General features: G+C 42.5%; 1 protein-coding gene across 6 annotated transcripts in view; it reads right to left on the bottom strand.

The window, feature by feature from the left end:
• Window positions 1-21,543, bottom strand: part of klc1a (kinesin light chain 1a) — a 56,123-nt gene that overhangs the window by 7,092 nt on the left and 27,488 nt on the right. Inside the window, exons 8-15 of one of the 6 annotated variants that reach the window (XM_086181783.1) lie at window positions 19,887-20,060; window positions 18,009-18,108; window positions 17,718-17,770; window positions 16,807-16,874; window positions 15,927-16,035; window positions 13,976-14,137; window positions 3,860-3,993; window positions 557-659 (exon numbers count right to left, since the gene is read on the bottom strand). In XM_086181783.1, the coding sequence (XP_086037909.1) occupies window positions 557-659; window positions 3,860-3,993; window positions 13,976-14,137; window positions 15,927-16,035; window positions 16,807-16,874; window positions 17,718-17,770; window positions 18,009-18,108; window positions 19,887-20,060 (903 nt within the window). The other 5 variants (XM_086181784.1, XM_086181785.1, XM_086181787.1 and 2 more) reach the window with 5 other exon arrangements.

Here is a 21,543-nt window from a genome sequence, read left to right as displayed (position 1 = left end):
TGGGTCATTATTTATAGTACCTGTATATCAGCCTGGCCATTAGTGTTGAGGTCCTCTATCTTTAACTACATTTCTTCTTCCTTTATTAAGTTAATGGCAAATAAAAAATATTACTTAAAGTTACTTTAGGGGGATGTGATTCCTCAACTTTTTCCAAAATATAAGAACATTTAATGAACTTTATTTACACATATTCAATAATTTGTATGTGACAATCGTAACAAAATACGGTTGTTTTTCAGCCTCAGGAACTTTTCGGCATCTCATATGGATGACATTTGAATGTGGCTTTCATAAGACAAAACAGCTTATTACTTTTGTATTCCGTTCCTGTTTTTGGATGATTATTCTCCCTTAAAACATGGATTTTCATTTGCAAAAAGTGAGTGTCAAAATAAAAGTATTCTGTGGCCCACTGGAGGGCGCTCACGGCCCACCCAGGACCATGATCCAGTGGTTGGGAAACACCAGTTAGCCTTGTGGATGTTTATTTTAGTGATTCAGTTTTCCCGCCATCAGAAGAGCAAAAGACAAACCGGCGACCTTCTGCAGATACCTTTGGACCCTGCGTCCTGACATGTGGGCTCCTTACTTGGTAGTGGTCACTGGCAGCGTTGTCCGCCACGTTAAGGACCCCCAGTGAGCTGGCTCGCTTCAAGCTGCACCCACAGCGGCGACATGCAGGGAGATGTCAGTGAGGGGTGGGGTGAGGTGCAGGGTCAGAGGTCAGAGGTGAGGGGGGGTGGAGAGGAGTTTAGCTCAATGGAGGAGGAACACGTGTGTTGGTTAATGACTTCAACAATATTTCCACTCAAAGGTTAGTTTCAGCGTCAGTAGAAAACACAGTCACCTTTTCCCTCATGTTCTCTCTTAACATTACAACATAAAACATAGTTTTTTTTGACTGAATAAAATCATTTATCTTATTTTTAGGTAGTACTGTCAGTGGCTATGGCTGAAACATAGAAGAATGCCAGAAAACAATCCAGAGTTCAGTGAATCAGTGAAGAAAATGTCCACTCTAACAAGAACCTGTCTTCAATGGAAAATATGTTTAGCTTAGCTTTGCACAAACACTGAGGAAAGCTAGCCTGGTTCCGTCATCATTGTTTTTAACTTAAGAAAATGTCCACTCCAGTGGAAGATGTCTGCAAGGGAAAGTTCCACTTTTCTTCTGCTCATGTCCCTCAACTAAATACAGAGCTGGCGCGAGGACGCGTTTAGCCTAGCTTAGCATAAATACTGAGGAATGCTAAACTGGCTCTATTTAGTGTTGGCGTCGCTAAAGCTTGGTGCACTCAGATGTTCGTTGTTGTTAATTCAGTCGTTCATTCGATTTTTTTCTGAGTGCACAATCTGTTTCAACTGACATCAACTGTCACTGGCGAGCATACTCTCGTTTTCATTCATCCAAATTTACCCGCTTTCGTGTTAGCACGGGGCTAACCGGAAGTAGCCAGTGAATCCCACATATGGAACATTTAAGCTTCACATTAAATCTTACTTCATGTGATGGATGGTTCACTGTAGTTGGTTGGGTTATTAACTATTAACTATTCAGACTCAGAGTTAAACAGAGGTATCAATTATTGCTATTAGGTGCCACCAGAATACTTTCAAAACATGACCTAAATTTTTTGTATTTGCTGGTGGAAGAAAGGAAGAAGGAGCGTCCGTTTTAGGAAAAAAAAAAAAAAGTGATGATATCGAACTTATTTCACTGTTATGCACCCCCCCCCCCAAAAAAAACGTACAAAAATAAAAATCACGGTAGGTTGTAGGTTTGTGTCAACATACAGAACTTCAACATAAAATTCCACATTAAAATGGACATTTCTGCAGTGATTCAAGTTGACTGTGACCTGATCGGTCATGAAGGTGATGATGATGGCAGTGACACCGTTGTGTCACTCACCTTAAGGAGCCACAGAAAAGAAAAAACCCACAGAACACGAGAGTGGAAACCAGTGAGCACACAGATGAGGCATGCAAGTCCACATTCACAGGAGAACATTTATTCATAAATAAAATTCAAACAGCATAAAAGTCAGCCATGCAGACAAGTGTTCTTTTCAAAGTAAAATTCACGAATAAAGGAGAAAATAAAAATTCCAAAGCAGAGTCAAACTGAACTATATTTCAAACTCAAATGAAATAAATAGCCCAAAGCCAGAAACTGCAATAAATAGATGTAACTGTGAGTGAACCACATGCACAACAAGCAGAGAGGCATTTCAAAAGCAGACATTAGTAGTTTGTGTCTCCTTGCAGATGTTTGTGTACACGTCAGCCATCACAGCGGGTGAGGAATAGTTGCGTGTTTTCCCATTGCATTGAAACCATTCTGTTCCTGCACTGCTGGCTGCACAGCTTCTGGTGATGCCTTTAGTTTTATGCGCTTTAGGTTTGTTTACCCCAACAGTGAAATCACGACGACTGTACGGCCTTGAGAGGACTGAGTTTAAGTGTCCTACCACGTGGGAGCATTTTACAAGGTTCGTTAAAATTTCATTCCCTTTAGAAGTTTTTCGGTCAAGCAGGGAAACTTATTGCACCTGAAGGTGGACCAGATGTTGCCCTACAGAGGGAAAGCCCTAAATATGTCTTCTGACAACCAAATAAAGGTGAAGAAGGACTTAAATATGCAAGGCACGTGAGTAGATGTGGTCGGCAGCAGCAAGGCTTTAGGAAAGGGCATGAAGGGTATGATGCCAGTGACGCCCAGTGCCAGACGGAGGCCTGGTCACTGCGCTGGGCTCCTGCTGGGAGGAACAGTGGCAGCAGTGGTTTCACAAAGATAAAGACTGAGACTAAACCTTAAAACATTAACAAAGGTTGGAGCCGTGTTTCCTCAGTAACCATCAGTGACCAGCACCAAATAAAACACTAAAAACATATCAGTAGTCTGTCTGTCACCATGACGACACTGTCAACCATTCTCTCCTTGCTTTGAGCAGAGAGGTGTCGGAGCACCGAGTCCTGCCAACATCACAGGGCTGCTTCTCTGAGACTTTTTGAGGACTCGAGGACTAGCGACAAAGCGGCAGGTGGACCCCCGTATGAAGGACAACCTTCCATCATTGCCATGGTCTGGTGCCAGGTGAGAGTGGAGCAGGTTTTCTCTGCTATGAGTCAGGAGGACTCAGGTAGGGCTGGCTGTACATAAAGCCCTCTCTGAGGGTTCAGAGTGTTTCCCTTTTGTTCATCCGCGTGCACATTAGAAGGAATGCATAGTGATTCTGCTCGATAAATCGGTTCCATTTTCCTGTTCAGCAGATCTGGACTTTGATGCCGGTGGTTACAGAGTCACTCGCTGTTTAAAGCAGCGACAGTTGTCTGATGATGCGTGTGAATCCTCACCTTCTCTCCCCTAACCTGGAGGTGAGTGTCTGTGTCCATTTACAACACCTTCATGATTCTGGACTGAACCGAGGTGTTGCAAAACAAGACAGCAGGCCGGTTCTATTTCCCGCCCAATGCAACACCTTGAAAAATGTCTGGATTGGCCCGATACGTCCCTTCTAAAGCATTTGGATATTTTTCTGGTCATAAAACCCTCTCTGACAGCCAAACCAAAACCTAGAAATACGATGCAGCACAGTGAGGTAAAGTATGCAATAGGAGAAAAATGTGTTTGTGCCAGTGGGAGAAAGAAAGAAAGATCATTTCATGTGCAAACAGCCTCAGAGCCACTTCACCACCAGCAAAGTAGAGCTATCCCTTTTGTTTTTGGTTAGTATGCCAACCATCATCGTGCTAAGTGCTGGAGGGCCAGCTCCTTCCTCCGCAGTAAAAAAGGAGTCACCGTGGTCAGTTGAGTGTCTTGGCGTGGGGTGGGTGGGGGTTTGGGGATAGTTACCCGGGGTTTTTGGGCTCACTGTCTCGTGACGACCCACCGCCTTTCAGCTTGCGGACGAGTTTCTCGCTGCTGCGGCGGATCGATGCACGCAGTTTACTGAAGGAGCCGCTCCTCTTCAGGGAGCCAGAGCCGTCCTGATGGGAGACGTCAAAAGGTTACTCTCTCCTCTCTCTCTCTCACACACACACACACACACACACACACACACACACACACACTCATAATTATTCCAACATGCAGATAGTCAACAAGAGAAACCACCGCCTGTGGATTAGTGTTCCACCAAAGCTAAAACATGTCACCTGAAGCAGATTCTGCATGTCACTCAGTTTCTAATCTGTTAAACCGAGTTTAAACTTGGTCAACACCAGCAAACGATCCAAGATGTGCGTTATAAAGACACCGAGGAGCGTATGACTGCTCATGTTGGTGTCATTTTGGACATTTTGTGAAGCTTAATAAGTGCAATTTAGTTTCCAGTGAACAGACTGGTTGTACTTTTCTTTTTCTAAAGAAAAACTATGGAAAGACCAAAACCTACAATGTTGGTCTATCCCTCAATAGCGTCACGCACACTCAAAAATAAGAGATCCCAGTGAGAAGCTCAATGGGTGCACATCTGTACATTTATGTCAATTTTGGGATTTCATGGAATTTCTTGACCACTTCAACTTTAGCTGCTTTAAAAGGGAAAATCCAGGTATTTTTCAACCCGGACCACATTTATCATTTATCAGAAGGGCTGATGGAGACCAAAATTGTTTGAATTGTTCCTAAACTGAAAGAGTCTTGTAGGGGTAATAACTTAAACAGAAGAACAGAGGAAAATTCCTTCACCTTTGGTGCTAAGGAAATATTCATCAGTTAAAAACAAGCACAATCTGGAGTTCATTCGTCTGTCTGAACTACTTTGTTTCACTGGGTGAGGCGTGTCTTGTCACAGGGGCGTGGCTTTGTTAGTGGCCGTGGCTTTGTTAGTGGCCGTCACTGCAACCGCCCGGTGTTCAGAAATCCCCCGACCTCAGTGAGAGGTATAACTCCGATGTTTGGTAAAGCAAAACTAGCTGTTTGCATAGTAGCATAGCGCTCTCTGTCAGTTTAAGAACTCAAATAATATTGGTGCCTGTCATCATTCTGACCCAAAAATAGAGAAATAGTTGAAAAACCAAATATTCCTTTAGGTTCCAAATACTGTCCAGATAATATAGAATTATTATGTACTGCATCACCCATATTGGTCAAACACTGATACACAGACACTCAAATGCAACACAATCAAAAACGAGTTCTCACAATCTCATGTGCGAACACAATGCAGAGATGCAGACGATGTTCACGGCTGAGGGAATCCGTCTCTGTGCGACTAGCGGAGCTTTAAACGAGCTGTTTTTGTTTTAGTGAATCAACCCTCTGAAATAAAAGTGCGCTCCCTCAAAAAACAAGCATTCTGTATTTATGAAGCTGAGAGAAACGGACTGTGCGGCCTGTTGCAAACGGCGTTCTGTAACTTTACTTCTGTAAACGTGAAATATGGCCAAAGGGAGAGCCACTCTGTGTGCCTGAATGCTGAGCATTGCCGTCCTCTCATACAGTCAAAACTGCTTGACCGCTCTTTGTTCACGCCTTTTCTTCTTCCACTACAGGCTCGAGTTTCAGCTATGTACACATTTAAATCAATGATCTTTGCATGAACATGAGATGTTTTTTTTTCTGGTAATTTACAATCAAATCCAGTGAAGGGATCAAAAAAATGAAAGACCGAGACCTCTGGCTTGACAGCAGCTGTCTGGAAGTACTGATTCACATCCTGAAACTCTCGCCTCACAATCCACTGGATGGAGATTTTTGACAATGGCTCAACTGATACTTGACTACCCTCATTTATTTGCATTGAAAATGTGCTTGGATATGATTGGTTAACTCAATAGCAAAGCTTATTTGTGACAGACTACTATTCAAGGTTGTGCTACAAAAGCTGAAGCTAATTTGTAAAATGTAGCCTCATGCTTGGATCAGGTTCTCATTGACTGAGATGAACACTTGCATAACTGTTGTCCATCACACAGCTAGAACAGGAAAGGTGACCAAAAACATCTGTTTACAGACTGGTGAGCTGGGATAATCCACATCTTCATGATCAAGCTGTGTGCTCAGTGACCCACACACTTTGATTCGTGCTAAAAAGTAACAAACTATAGCCTGTGGTGTGACAGGTTGGTCCATTCAGTTGAACCAACACACTCGTACTAGTCCACAATCGTGCAGAATCTGGTATACTTCAATATGCCCCAGAGTTTGTAAAAAGATGCATTTGGTTTGTATTTGGTGGCAAACGAACGGCATCAGCTTCTGGCAAAATGCACGTGGCTGGCTCTTTCTGCATCCTAGAGTCACGATGAAGTAATGCCGGAAGGAAAAATGTTTTGAGAGCTTAAAATAAATGTTTGTGAGGACCTGATAGACCAAAAAAACTCTATTCTGGGTGAAGTACTGCTTTACTAAATGCTGGGTCGTGAAAGCGCTGAAGGAGGTCAGGCTGATGTTGATGTTCTCCAAACTTCCACTTGTCTTCCTGGCTGCTTTACTTCTAGTCATTCAAATAGTTTTGGACGGTTTTGGCGTGTCGCTGGTGAGAGGCATTAATGTTAAGAAAGCACACACAGAAGAAAGAAGGAAGACTCAAAGAGGCGGCAGACGCAGGTTCGTGTGAGTAAAGAGTCGAAGTTTTATTAGAAGTTAAGAAAGACAAACAACTGTAAGATGCACAAACAGGAAAGATCACGCAGGAGATTAGTAGCAGAGATGAGGAGGCTAATTCAGTTCAAACATTTCCAACAAATGCAACATGGTTTGTTCACAGCCCACCCCGCTCCCACCCCCCACCCTGACGTCTATATACACAGTCATATACAGAAGGTGGAACAGGCTGGATGCACAATGGTGGGGCTCCATATCAAACCTCCTGAAAACTCTCTAAACGTCCCTTGCGCTCCATATTTATTCCTGCTGGACGTGTCACAGCGCGCGGAGCCTGTCATCCTAACATGTCCTCCCGATGACATCACACCACTTGTCGGTCACAACAGATGAGCGAAGGAGTGACACACGAATGAGTAATTTCAGAGCAGAGATCTACAAGCAGCTGCGTGTACTCTTGGTGCGTCACGATCATGCTGATGAGCTACACGGATGTTATTTACAGCTTCACTCACTACGAGACGTCAATCACCACTAATGAGACCATGATGAACTATCGAGGTGGAGGGCGGAGAGGCGAGGTGATATCAGAAGAGTTGATCGTGTGATGATGATGACGACATCAGCAGGTTGCTTTTTCCAGTCCAATCACATGTTGTGGGTTTGGTACTGTAGCGAGCAGATTCTTGATAGTCTGACCTCCTTGTGCATTAATCGTGAGCTTAATTCAGACAAACTCAGTGAACGACGCGCTGCGAATGAAACGTTTGACTAGTAACTCTTTCTATCCTGATCTGCTGGAATCAAACTGATCAGTTCTGGTCCATAAATTCACCCCACAAGGCAAATGCTCAAATTGTAGTAAAGCTAGCTTTATTACAGACACTAACAAATATTAATACTTTAATAGCTGTCAACGTGCTTCTTATTATCATCTCCATTCTTCTACAATCTCGTTTGTCTACAAAATGCCAGAATATTGGGATTCCTGGGATGGCATCTCCTACTGACATCAATCCTAATCCTGAAGATATTCTGTTGCCGATCCTGTGTGACGGGGACGAGCTCCAAACCTACATTTTTAATATTGTAATTAAATGAATGTACATGAAGATGAATCACATTTTCAACACCATTTTTTCTGTTGCATTATAGAGCGCCAAAGGCATGAGATATTTTTGTAGTCCAACAGGATATTGTAGTAGTCCAACCAAAGCTCGTTACATTGGATTTTGGATTGGAAAATAAACTCTGAGGCGGACATGAATGAGATTTGCTGGGTTTGTTCAGCAAGATCATCTTCATGGGATGAACACCGCTTCTATGATTTTTTTTTTTAAAATGTAAATGCAATCGTTGGAAGGATGGGGCGAACATTAGGCTGTAAAGGAGCCCCGCGGACGCATGATTTAGCTTCAGACTTTTTCTGTCGTCAGTGTGTTGACATTTAATGCCACAACCTCTGGAGTCTCATTGAGCCGCTCATAATCAACCACCTTTTTTAAATGATGAAAAGCTTGAAAATTCACAAGTGCAGTACCTACTGACATATGTTGTGGCAAAGAACACAACTCTAAAACATCCTCAGCTTGTGTTACGCAAAGACCTTATTTCAGACATTTAATCAAAAACTCACTGACTCAGACACGAGGGAACCAGATGCTCAACGACGCCAAGGTACTTCTGGGTTTTAGGACTCATTCCTGGCCAGCTCCACTACGGGTTTCAGTCCTTGATCTTGCATTTCATTTTATTGTCTGGATATTGTGTTTACTTGTCTGAAAGCTGCATTTGGACTTTTATTGTAACAGCATTTATCGGGCATCATCCCAGTTTACATTTCACTAACAGCTGCAGAGTTTTTGAATTGTCCTCTGTCTCCAGACTGAATGTGTCGCTGTGGGTGTGTCAGGGCCATCGCGTGAAAGCTTCAAAAACGGCCGATTTTAAATAATTACATAATGTTTTTTGTTGTTTTTTTTTGGGGGGACTTTTTTCTTAGAGGTCAAACTGTTTGAATTCTTAGCTGCTTCTGGGATTTTCACATTTTTACAGAGCTGAACTCAGACAAAGCAAATAACTTTGAAGCCAAGCAGAGGGTATTTCTGGAGAGCAGGCCAGAGAGGACAAAGCTGATAAAGGAAAGGGGGGAGCAGAGTTGGTCTCTCCACACAGCTCCTACTACAGGGTTCTACAGCCAACATGGGCGTACCGTTTAAAGAGGGTGGCAGACAGGGAGGAAGAGGAGAAGCTCAGGCTAATGTTAGAGGACAGCAGGAAGAACAGGTTTAATGTTCCCCGGTCGTCTCCCACCCACAGCAAGCACATTGCTTCAAGATGAGAAGAAAGCACAAGGTTTCGACCCAGCCCGTGTTCCCAACCACACAGCAAAGAAAGCAACATTATTGCTCCGGTTTGACCCGGCAAGAGGAATCCCACCAGAGCACCAAGGTGGCGGAGGAGGGAGAGAAAGAGAGAGAGGGAGATGAAGAAAACAGCAAAGCTGAGGGGGTTGAGGCGAGGCATCCGTCACGCAGAAGACAAGTTTTTAGAACCATTACAAGGCATCTGGAGTTATGCCTGCCAGTCAGATGGGAGCAGGAAGAGAGAAAGAGGAAATACAAACCGTGAAAAAGAGACATGGAGGTGAGATTTAGAGGTTGAAATTAAAAGAACAAGGACGAGGAATAGGGAAGAAGAAGTGGAGGATAAATGATTTTGGCGGCGGTTGTCAACAGGCTTCATGAACCAGACACAGTATTTCTTCAACAACTCTGACATCTGCCACCATTACTGCAACGGCAGAGTCAGAGAGTGGCTGTTTAGGTCCCTCAGAGTTGGCAATGTCCACCTGAGCTGCTCTATCTGCTTCGGATTAACACTCAATAAACTCTCAGGACATCTTGGGCTCTGATTGGATGGAATACAACACACAACTGACACGAAATGCTAAAAGTGGGCCAGACTGGAGAAAACTTTAATTTTAGATTGAAGCATTTACTGCAATGACATCTGGATAATTATACAGTCCTGCACTTCATTCACAGGAATGATGATGAGAAGTGGGACGGCACAATGAAAGGACAACCGTGTCATGTCCCATTTCTTTATAACATAAATGATTCTGACTGAAAGACATATATGGCAAATGACATTCATTTGATAGTACGTGGGTAACTATTGTAGTCCAATATACGTCTACACTGGGTAAGTGAACGGAAGTAGTAAACCAGGCTCTCGCATGATGAAATTCTCTCTTTTTTTTGTGAGTTGAGACAGAGGAATGATGTTGAATCTGTCCAGGATTCCAGAAAACTACAATAACATTTCTTTTCTTCATCTCTTCCAACCTAAAACAGCTTCTGGCCAACGGAAAAAAACAACAACACGTGGTTGTCATACTTTTGCAAGTCTTTTTCCACAGTCCAGTCCAGATGGCCCTGAGTCTCGACCACTGACTTGGTAGGTTCCAAACCCCCCAAAACAAACGAAACCAGAAAAAGAGGTGGCTGATCTAGCAGAGAGAAGTCCAGCCAGTCTCTGTGTTTGTCTACAAGAGGAACTGTTCGGATTCCGCCATCATGGCTGATCAAGAACTGCTGAGACAGAAACCTTGATGTATTAATGAATATGTAAGAGGAAGTTTCTCTCATAGTTTCTAAAGTGCTCCTTCCTCTGACGCACCTGTCACAGGCACGAGAGGCAGAGGCTCTCTTTGATACTTTGAGGGCAGAGAGCAGTCAAAAAGAAGCAGGACGGAGAGGGCGAGTTTCTGTCTCTGCTCTCTTCCCTCCTCCTGCCTTCCTGCTGCAGGTGTGAAGGTGGAAATCTAATAAAAGCTCTCATCACATCAGGACACAAAAAACTTCCAGTGGAAAGTGACTGAGGCAAAACGCAAACCTCTATCAAATCTGTTTAGTACTGACTGAGGCAGGTTTAGATTTCAAACCACTTAGGCATGAAATTAAATACTTCTCATATCCATGATTCTAAATATCCATTTTGGGGCGCAGCAGCTGTTCGAGTCTATGAACCTTGAAGTATACTTGGTTCTTCTAATGGCAGGCTAATTATTCAGTACACAGCTTTTCAAAGCCTGAGATGGTGCAGGGGCTCTTTGTGGACGAAGCCTGAAACATCGCATCCAATTGACCCCCCCCCCACATTATTTCGAGTTTACTTTCTGGACGCCTACATTGGATATAAATGTAAGATGAACTTCATAATTCAGTCAATTTCTTATAGATATAAAATTCAGAATCAGAATACTTTACTTTAGTATGACCTGTGGTTTGATTTCAATAAAGATGAACAAGTGTAAGGTCATGTTGAGGAGTCTTCAAGCTTTGGGCAACACCTCACTTTCTCACCATAGACAGAAGTCAGAGAAGTAAAAATCAGACAAGATATGCCACTGAAAATGTAGGCTCAGACCGACTGGGTAGGGCGCATGCCTGAACGGGCCTGAATGTCAACATCTCCAGAGGTAGCGATGGTATTCGTTTGGGTTTGGCAAAGGCCACAAAAAAAAAGACTTTTCTTCAAGGTATCCCATCAGAGGGTGGCGTACGATGATAAGGTCACACTGACAGGCTGGAAATCTCAAGTGCGGTAAACTGTCGATAACAGTGTAATTCACAGTCTTTGCCACTAGGGGGTGCATCTGAAGCGTTCCAAATGTTGAAGAGATACCGTGTCTGGAGGATGGTTAACACGCGTACATCAAGTAGACCCGGGGGAACTGTTGAACACAGGTACATGCAGGTAGCAGAAGCATGAGAGCAGCCAGACAGCTACTGAGTATCTCACTTTGAGGATTTCATCAAAACATTTGAGGGAAGCATGATATTGGATTTTTTTTTTCCATGGAGACAAATTCATTAACATATCAATAACAGTATTGGCACTGCTTGTTTTAGTAAATAATCAGCTTTTTTGAAGCAGGCAAAGACGCCTGGTTAAATTTAGAAATGCTGGCCTTGCATCGTTTGTCCAGTAGAGTGAGCTGTGCTCCTGTGTCAGGTTAATCTGTTCTATACATTCTTTTAATTGGTTGTACATATTTCTAAGTCCCTAAAAGTCCCATGGCTGTCGGGCCCTGACTGATACCGTTATGGATGTCAAGTGGAAAAAACATGATGGATTCCAATGCTGCCATCATGGCCATGAGCTGACAGTTACCAGTAAGGTTATCTGTTTACAGGGTATTCACATTTCCAAGTACAATCTAAATTAAATTGCATCTCTTTGAAAAAAGTAATGTATTTCTTGAGTACCACAACATGGAAAAGTCCGTAAATCATAATTACTACATTGTTTAAAACAAACAAACAAAAAACTTCAGGCCTACATACTAAATAAATACCAATATCTGCTGATTTAAATGCCAACATCGGGTGCGTATTCACATTTTTACTTCCTGTCTGGCTGCAAGCATGTTGACACTGCAGGCGAAGGAAAGGATCACAATCAACCAGGTCACATTTGACATTCTCAGGTGGAAGTTCATCAAATTAAGGGAAAAGAGACACATGCACACACACAAGCACTGTGGACACAGATCAAACACCAACCAAGCGTCCTGAGGACAAAGAAGGAGTACAGTACAGAGCCCATGTTGAGTCAGATGAACACACTGATGTGTCAGAGGAATTATTGATACTGGAAAGAAGACCTGGCTGAGGGGAGCGCTGTAGTGGAGGAGGTGATTTCTGACAGGCAGGTGTGATGGGAAGGTAAACACAGTGATAACACTCTTTCCAAAGAAATGTTGACTTTCTGGGGACATTTTACCTGCCACTTCATTTACTGCTAAATAAAAACACCTTGGAAGGCAAAAATCTCCTATGAACACGTACTTCTCCACACAAACAGGCTCCTTTCCAGCAATAAATGTGCCCAGAGATCAGCTGGTGATGTGAGATTCTCTGAGGGAGGCTGTACATTTATAACTGGCTGACAGGACACAGTGAATAGACACCAAACCTCCCGGAGTCACAACCCAGCAGACAGGGGACTCGCAGGAGATGCTGATTGGTTGTTCAGGGTGCTATGACTACTGTTGCTATGTGAGCAGGCCAGCTCTGGGCGGCAGCAGCAGCAGCAGCAGCAGCAGCAGCAGCAGCCTGCTAGAAATAAGAGGGGGATCCTACATCTACATGTTGTGCCACTGCAGTCATTAGCGGTGGAGGAAATACTGCAGGTACTCAGTTGCAGAGGGAGTTAGATAGCTGGTGTCAAAATGTTAAACAAGCAAGTTTTTAATCGCTGTGAAAGCCTTCTTAAGAGTTAGTTAACACTGCTTCAAAGGAAGAGTTTAGAGGAAAAGGGTTAGGGGTGTGTTTGTTACGTAACTGTAAAACATACTGAAGCACAGAGATCTAATGACAGAGATTTCTCTTGATCTTACTAATCACAGCAGTGATAGCTTCTATGCTACGAAGGAGCTACAGGAGGAGGGAGATTCTGACAGTCAATCAGCATTGTCAGCCCTGTACAAAACAGTATTCACACTCTGTCCATGTGAGACCTTCCTAACCAGAGGAGTTCAATGAGAAATGAGGGAACAGCCGCTGTATCTTTCTCGACAGAAGCCACTAATGACCGTTTAATGAGTGACTCTGTCGATCCTCAGAGTCAAACTAACAAAGTTCTCTTGATGGTGTCACATTAATTCAGAGGAACATACCGTACTGTCATCTTCTGTCAACAGATATGTCGCTGCAAGCTCTGGACGAGGAAAATTCAGCATAGGCTGATATTAGCTGGTATGGTGAACGGCTGGGACGTCAGCATAGTGATGTTTTGGGGTTGTTGTTGTTTTCACATTTGGCATTTAACTCAGGTGTGATGTCGGCCTCCGAGTTCCAAGGTAAAAGGATCGCGGCATGTGGCGTGATACCACAAAAACCTCGCCACGTCAGACTTACTGTGCCTGATCAAATCAAACTCCTTTCAGACAAAGGCTATTCTTAACCAGCTGACATCATGTAGTTACTTCTGCACTGTTGTGTTCTTTACTACATTTCAATCCAAGATGAAATTCAAAGTTGGATGCAGCAGATTTGGACTGTTTTGAAGAAAAGTCTGATTCATTTTTTACAGAGGCACACAAACACATCCCATCCACTACCATTAACTGTGCTGAGCTAACTACCAGTCAGCAGGTCTCTGAGGGTCTCAGCCCCTAATGCAGCACAGAGAAGAGGATCCATCATCTTGTCTGGCTCGGGGGAGGATGGAGAAAAAGCGGATTTCCAGAAGTTGTATCGTGCTGACAGTAGATGAACAGTAGTACATTCATGAGCGTTTACTGATAACTTTCACTGCAGCTTCTATCCAGAAAGATTCAAACTTCGTGTCTGTGTGTCCTGTTTGAAGACTCTGAGTAACGTGTCGAGGGCTGTGTACTGTACTTACCCCATTCCACTCCACGCTCATACTCACTTCCTCGCCACCGTCAGGCCCGCTCTCGTACTTCACCGTGTCAGAGGTCAAACTCTCGCGGCTTCGTTGCTTCTCACGGGCCTCTGGCTCGCTCAAGACCTCGGCCACGCGCTGCTTATGCACATTGTCCAGACCCTGACACGCACACATGCGCGCGCGCGCACACACACACACACACACACACACACACACACACACGCACACACGCACACACGCCAGTCAGCAATAAATGCCACTTCAATAAATCCAATTACAGACTCTATGACTAGCAGTACAAGCAACACACACACACACACACACACACACACACACACTAATTAAAGCTATAGACTTCCACCAGCTGATGGTGGGGATGATGAAGCTGGTTTAGGCCATACATGCTAACATCAGTGCTAACACAAACAGGTTTGGCACCTGTTTCACAGAGTATGGACGCATCATGATGGATTTTGATAGGCCAATATTTTACCACTGATTTGGCAGACGGCCACTATTTATCAGTGTCAATGTGACGAGAGTTTAATTGACTTTTACATTTTTAGAGAGCATGTTGGTCTGGAAAAGCCATCTGCAGAAATCCCGTATGTCTCCCTTCCCTTCCTTTTCCAACACTGAGGAGTGTATTAGTTTCATTGAGAGCAGGTACTGCCAGGTGCAACACGTGGAGTTTTTGTGTTAAAGGCTTACTTCAATCAAATCATTCTAGTGCGTTTTGCCCCTAAAGTGTCTCTAATTGTGCTCAGGTGAAGCATCACATCAAGTTTTCTCAATAAATGACAAAACATTGAAACTGAATACTTAGGAGTTTTATTTTTTTTCTACTGACTGAAATGAAATAAAATACCCCAAAAAAGTATCATGGGTACCATTAGCTGAATCAATTTGACTGAGAATGATACCTCAACATGTACCACAGTGGGACGCCAACCTCAATTTTTTCCTCTCTGACAGAAGCTCTGAGAAATAGTTTCAGATTTTCAGAAAGAAAAAAATATTTTGTTTTCTTGCTGAGAGTTTTTGTAACACGCAGCCAGACAAGTAGAGCATCGAACCATCTAAGAAACCACCACACAGAGGCTTCGTCATCAAGGTAGAATTTCCAGATCTTGATATCCGGTTTCCTGCAGCAAAAGCAGTGTGATGTCTCTTTTTAAAACAAGCAGCTCAAGAAGCCTCTGGTGTACTCAAAGTTGAACAACCTGATACATCTCCATGTTTCCTGTGACTCCTGCTGGTGGTTGAATTATTCAAGAAGGAAAAATACAGACAAACAAGACAAACGCGTACACTGGTAACTGAAACACTGTTTGTACAAAATCCAATTTTTAAAAGAAAATACTTTCTGAAGCGTTTTATTTGTTTCAATTACACAATTAATCAACGAGAATATTTTATAATTTTCACATCCTCTGCCCACGATAACATGAGAATTATGAACAAATATGCCGCAGCTGGAGACGAGAGGAAATAAAATGTTTTTTTTTTATTTGATTAAATCTGATTAAATACAGGCATCGACTCTGAGGCCGTCCCTACTGTTGCAACTAAAGCTGCACCACAGCATCCAGATAAAATAATTAGTGTTGCTGCTGCTTCACTTGATCATTCAGAAGGAAAGCCTAACTCCCTAATTCAGGATTAAAGCTGCAGGGTCTCACAGGAGACACCGTTAAGTCTCCATTAGTAATACACCATCAGACACTTCAAAAAGCAGTACATCTGCACTCTGGTGTAAAAACTGCGACTATATTCTGGATACTGCCTGCAGTGCAGTTCTTAATCGTCAGTAAAGGCTTAGCAGAGCTACTTCATGGTGAAGTGACAATCTCTCTATTTCCCAGCAGCTTTAACACCAGCTTGTGGTGGATGTCTGAAACCCTGCTGGGAGTCCTGTGGTATAAGTCTCATCACCACAATACCACACCTGCTTTCTGGAGCGCATGGCAGCTTCCTCCAGAGTCTCGGCTGCCTCAAACTTGCCCTGCCGCTTGTAGAGGGCACCCAGGTTCTTCAGGGTAGTGGTGACTGTGGGGCTGCAATGGCAAAAGGGTAAAAATCCAGCGGACTATCAGTACTTCATACTTCATGTAAATATTTTTTGTAATTGTCTAATATGATAGGCATGTTAATGTGGCAGCACAGTGATGCAGAGGTCAGCACTGTTGCCTCACAGCAAGAAGGTTCGGGGTTCGAGCCCCGGCTCTGACACGTGATCTTTCTGTGTGGAGTCTGCATGTTCTCCCTGTTCCTGCTGGGTTCTCTCTGGTACTCCAGCTTCCTCCACAGTCCAAAGACATCAAGAGGGGACCAGGTTAATCCAGACTCTAAATTGACCGTAGGTGTGACTGGGAGAGCCAGTGGTTGTCTGTCTCTATGTGTTGGCCCTGTGATGGACTGATGACCTGTCCAGGGTGAACCCGCCTCTCACCTGAAGGCTGCTGGGATAGGCTCCACCCCCCCGGCGAGCCTTAACAGGATTAGCGGTCGAAAATGGATGAATGGATGGAATTATAATTCCACTCCCTCCTTGTAATTATTTGTTTCCCACTTGATGGCATTTAAACCAATAGTCATGTCACAAAAAACCCCCATCAGAATATGTACATGGGATCAAAGTCAGTAGGAACAATTTAGGAGGAAAAAAAAGGTCTTAATTAGATGCAGTTTAGACTTAATTAGACAAAGAGCAAGTCTGGTGAGTAAAAGTGACCTCATCAGTCTTCCCTTATTGTTGCAATAAAGTAATTAAATAATTCTGTTACCTATTTTCAGGGAACCTTAAGAGTTTCAATAAACAAACTGACCTGTCCACCTTGCAAGCCTTGTACCAGCCTCCATATTCACCAAATGGTGAGCCGTCCTTCTGCTTCCCCTGCGAGATAAAACTTTGTCACAAGCATGTTCCAGTTAAGTCTGGACAAGAAATGCGCATCAGTGATCTAATATGTGAAATTAGTCACACAGTTAAAGCTCAACGTGAGCCCAGTTCCAAACCCCAGGGTTTTTAATACCATCAAAGTCAACATGAAGTAGTATTAGTGGTGGGATTATGGTCCAGTCATGAATTTCCTCTTCCAGACAACTTAACTGTCACAACTGTGATTGTGACCTGGGAATGTAAGGTACTTCACTGCAACTGGATGCTCATTACTGCAACTTCATCTGCTAATTAATCAGACACTGAGAGAAGTTAATTCCCTTATTCAACTGTCAGAACAGGTCAGTTCAATGTTACTTATCTGCAGAGTATTATGTTATCTGGGACTGTGGTCAAGACATTCCTTTGTCCTTTTTGCGCATTAGATGTAAAATCTTAATGTGATAAGTAGTTAATTTATCCGATTTTGTTCAAAGAAGCCACTTTTCCACTGCTTGGTACCGACTCCACTCAACTCTCTCTTTCATTGACCATATCTGGAGATAATATCTGGCATCCCCTCCATCCAGCTTCAAAGTGAGCTGAGCGGAAACTAAACAGTGATATGAAAACCTGAGGAACCCTATATGATGAAGAGGGATGCTGACATTTTTTTTTTTTTAGAAAATGTGTAAAACAAGCCTCAATGTTTTTGTGTCCCATGAATGCATCAGGATTGTTCAGTAAGTTACAGGGTATGTGAACATTATCAAACCCTGAAATCAACTAAATATAAGTTGAACTGTCATCAGTTATTATCAGACACGGTGAGATCCATAAAAACTTGATGATTTTCACCTTGCTTTGCTCCTCTCTCTCCTCAGCATGCATCCATATTGGTTTGTTCTCATCTGGAGGGAAACAGGAAGAAGATAAACTCAGATAAACACCAGAGAGAACGTTTGAGAATGTTTTTCAGCTGAAAGGTCATTTCTGACTACATCTGTGTCTTCTACCAATCCAATAACACCAGCCTGAAAATATTAACCTTTAAATAAGTGAAGGAAGGAAAAACTTGCTTGTTTGTGTTGTACATTCAAGTCACTCAGGATCCAAAATGTTCACTTGTGTTGATGCTGCACTTCTTACCGTCGACTGAGCCGAACTCCCTCTCGTGAGCGCGGGTGAGGATTTCTTTGTAAAGAGTCTCAGCCTGCTTGAACTTGCCTTGCTTCAAGTAACAGGACGCCTGGTGGGAACCAAGAAAGGAGGAACCAGAGGTTTAGAGTCAGAAGGACTTTGTACCATGCGAGAATCTATTGTTTGCCTTTCAACCTTTCATAAATCTACCAGTAACACCACTAATGCACATTTTATAGTTCCAAATTGATTATAAATTGCTTTACTGAGCTGGAACATATGAGATTACACGGGGCGGCACGGAAGCCTCTTGCGAGAACCACTCGTGACAAATACAAGTGACTAAAGAGAATTTCTTCTTTCATTCATGCTGAAACAAACAGACAACTGTTTAACTCAGGGGCCTCCCAAGGGGCTCCAGACAATCAGGGGACGTGCCATGAGCGGAGGAGAAAGAATACCAGTTATCAAAGCGTATCATGTAGAACAGCCTTCATGTATGTGATTTCATTCAAGTTTAGTTTAAGGACACCTTCCAAGCGTATGGCGTTCTCTGGAGTCAAGAGGCAGCAATGTCAAAAAACACAGGGATAAATTCAGTTCCTCCGTCTCCGAGAAAACGGGTTTTGAATGCCTAAAATACAGCTAATAAGCTTCAGACATATTTTGTTCTACCGAATATAATAAGTCAATAAAATACCACGCTGATGAATGTCAAAGCCTTTACGTGTATTAAAAACAGCAGACCATAAGCAGGAGAAGAAAAAAATCTGTGGTGACGTTAAAGTCATGTGGCCGCAGAGTAGTTTGTTCAAAACCTTCAGTTTTGAACTTCTAATGACTGAACTTACCATTCAAAAATCATAGAAATGTCGTTCACTGTGACAATGATCTCATAAATTCACCCTAACAGCTTATTTTCTGCAAAAATCAAAAATCCAGTGCAACAACAGCATTGGCTTTTTGTTGAGGGGAACCTATGAGGAGGCCAACTTCTGGGTTGTCCAGCAGAACAACCGCATCCCTGCAGTGCTCTGTTTGAGGAGTCTGGTTTAGTGGTTGACTGATGGAATCCAATATCACCACTATAACCCTATCAGACATCCTGAAACAAAATTATATAATGGTCATTTAACTATAAACTCCTGGATAAACCGATGAACATTTTATCTCTTCAAGAGAAAAAAAAAAGGAACATTATATATATATATATATATATATATATATATATATATATATATATATATATATATATATATATATATATATATATATATATATAAAAATCCAGTCTTGTATTGTCTACCGATCTTCGTTTTGAGTTTTGCGTTTTTTTCGATTTGTGTTGGTTTTAGGAGCTCATGATGGACATTTATTCACATTTTCTAACGGTTATAATGACATGTAAATACATTAAAGCAGCATTATGTAGTTTTGCTGACACCAACAGCCTCTGCTGATGCCAAGTGATCCAATAAAGCTGCAGCACTCTGATCTGTTCATTTGAGGACCAGCACAGAACCGAACTACTTTAATACAATGAGAAGTGAAGCAACTGACTTTCACAACAAGACTGTGGTGAGAGAAAGGGAAACATGTTTTAACATGAATAGGATTTTTGTTTCTAGTTCCGTATCTTATAAAAGGTTTAGCTTCCTCCAAAAAGATCCTCTTTCACTTCTTTTGCCTTTGACATGACATCTATCATGAGAAGTTCTAGTATCTGAGAGCGGCTCATATGCACCATTCTGCTTATCACAAGTCAGCAGTGTACGATCAAAATAGTGCTGTTTAAGCTAAAAATGTTGCTTAATTAATGAAGAATGAAACTAATCTTTATTCATTACCAAACAACTGCAGTATGATTGCCCACCCTCCTCCTCTCACCAGGTTGTTCTTGGTTTTGGCCACGTTGGGGTCGTCAGGTCCCAGTTTGGTCTGGTAGATCTCCAGTGCTCTCATGTAGTAGTACTCCACCTCCTCATACTTGCCCTGGTTCTGACACAGCAGGGCCAGGTTGTTCAGCTGCTTGGCCACATCAGGGTGGTCCTTCCCCAGCACCTGGGACGGAAGCAGGCACAGAGAGGTATAAAAAATCAACACTCCACTCACAGCAACAAACAGTGTCTACCTGGCATGTGCCACCCACCCACTAATATATATATATATATATATATATATATATATATATATATATATATATATATATATATATATATATATATATATATATATATATATATATATATATATATATATATGCTCACTGAGAATAGACATTTTCTGGACTCTATCCCCTTCTTGTTTCATTTTGTTAACCTCTGTGTCATCCTTGTTTCACTTCCACTTCCTGTTCTCAGCCACACCTGGTTGCCATTACTAATCACCCACTCACTACTTATACTCCCAGCATTCCACACCCACTTTGCCAGATTGTCTAAGTTCCAAGCTCTCTCGTGTTCGTCTGGTTGTAATCTAGCTTTCAAAACTCTATTGCTGGGAATGAATATGGACTTGATAGTTCCAGGAGCAGAGGAAAGTCTGTTACATCTTAGTTAGTTCTCTAATTCAACCCAAGAAATATGTGTCCTTTAGGGGAATTTGACCAATTTCAGACTGATGGACTATTGGTCTTGTTGATTTAATAAAGGCTGAGGACAGTAGACAAATCTATCTCTGCAGCAGCAGAATGCATTTAATGCAGCAAAAAAAGGTCCTTTCCACTGAACACCACCACAAGAGCCACTACCTTTCAAAATAGATGTGTTTGCATTAATCTGGATGTACGAGAGTAAGTTACTCCTCAGGGCTGAGAAGGCTTAAAGCCATTCAAGCATGAAAGGGATACTGAGGGAACAGTAAACCCCGTTTCCCCTGCACATACCCTTGTGTTTTACATGCAGATAAATCCACAAAATAACTACATTTGTTCCCTTTACTGTTTCCAGTAGATGAGGAATTGCCTTTCAAATTCTTTTTGGTGCATCACATTCGTCACAATGTCAGTCCACTGGAGTAAACAAACTGTTTCATTGCCTCTGTGGTATACATTGTTGACAGTGAAGCTCTGCCCGCTTGTGTTAATTGTGATGGCAGTTTACTGCGTTTTAGGTTTCTATCAAAGCTGATTGGAGCCGACAAAACCCCGACGTCTACAGTAGGGTCAATCGACCTGGGAGTGAATCCTGATTAAACCCTGATCCCAAAGCCAGATGTTAGCTCTATAGATGGATAGTCTGCAACTACAGTGATGAAAAGGGTAAAGAAGTAGGCACATCCCAAAAAAAAGGCAACTCTGGGTCCAGGACAGAAACAGGAGTCCACACAATAAATAGTGCACCCAGTCAATTTAGTTGTATGTCACCACAGGATATATATTTTAAATTGACTGGGAACCCCTACCTAGTGTGTGGTCTTGTCTGCATCTACGCTAATGTTTTCATCTTTAAAAATGTATATTAGCAATATGTGGAAAATAAGCTGTTATCTCAAAATTTACACGCCTGAAAACTCACGAACATTCCTGTCCACTGGGCATCTGTTT

This window comes from Aulostomus chinensis, chromosome 17 (genome assembly GCF_037954235.1).
Source record: "Aulostomus chinensis isolate RoL2024-O1b breed Wild chromosome 17, RoL_Achi_v1.0, whole genome shotgun sequence".
Taxonomy (NCBI): Eukaryota; Metazoa; Chordata; class Actinopteri; order Syngnathiformes; family Aulostomidae; genus Aulostomus; species Aulostomus chinensis.
The sequence above is the reverse complement of the archived record's forward strand: the minus strand, read 5'-3'. Positions and strand labels throughout refer to the sequence as shown.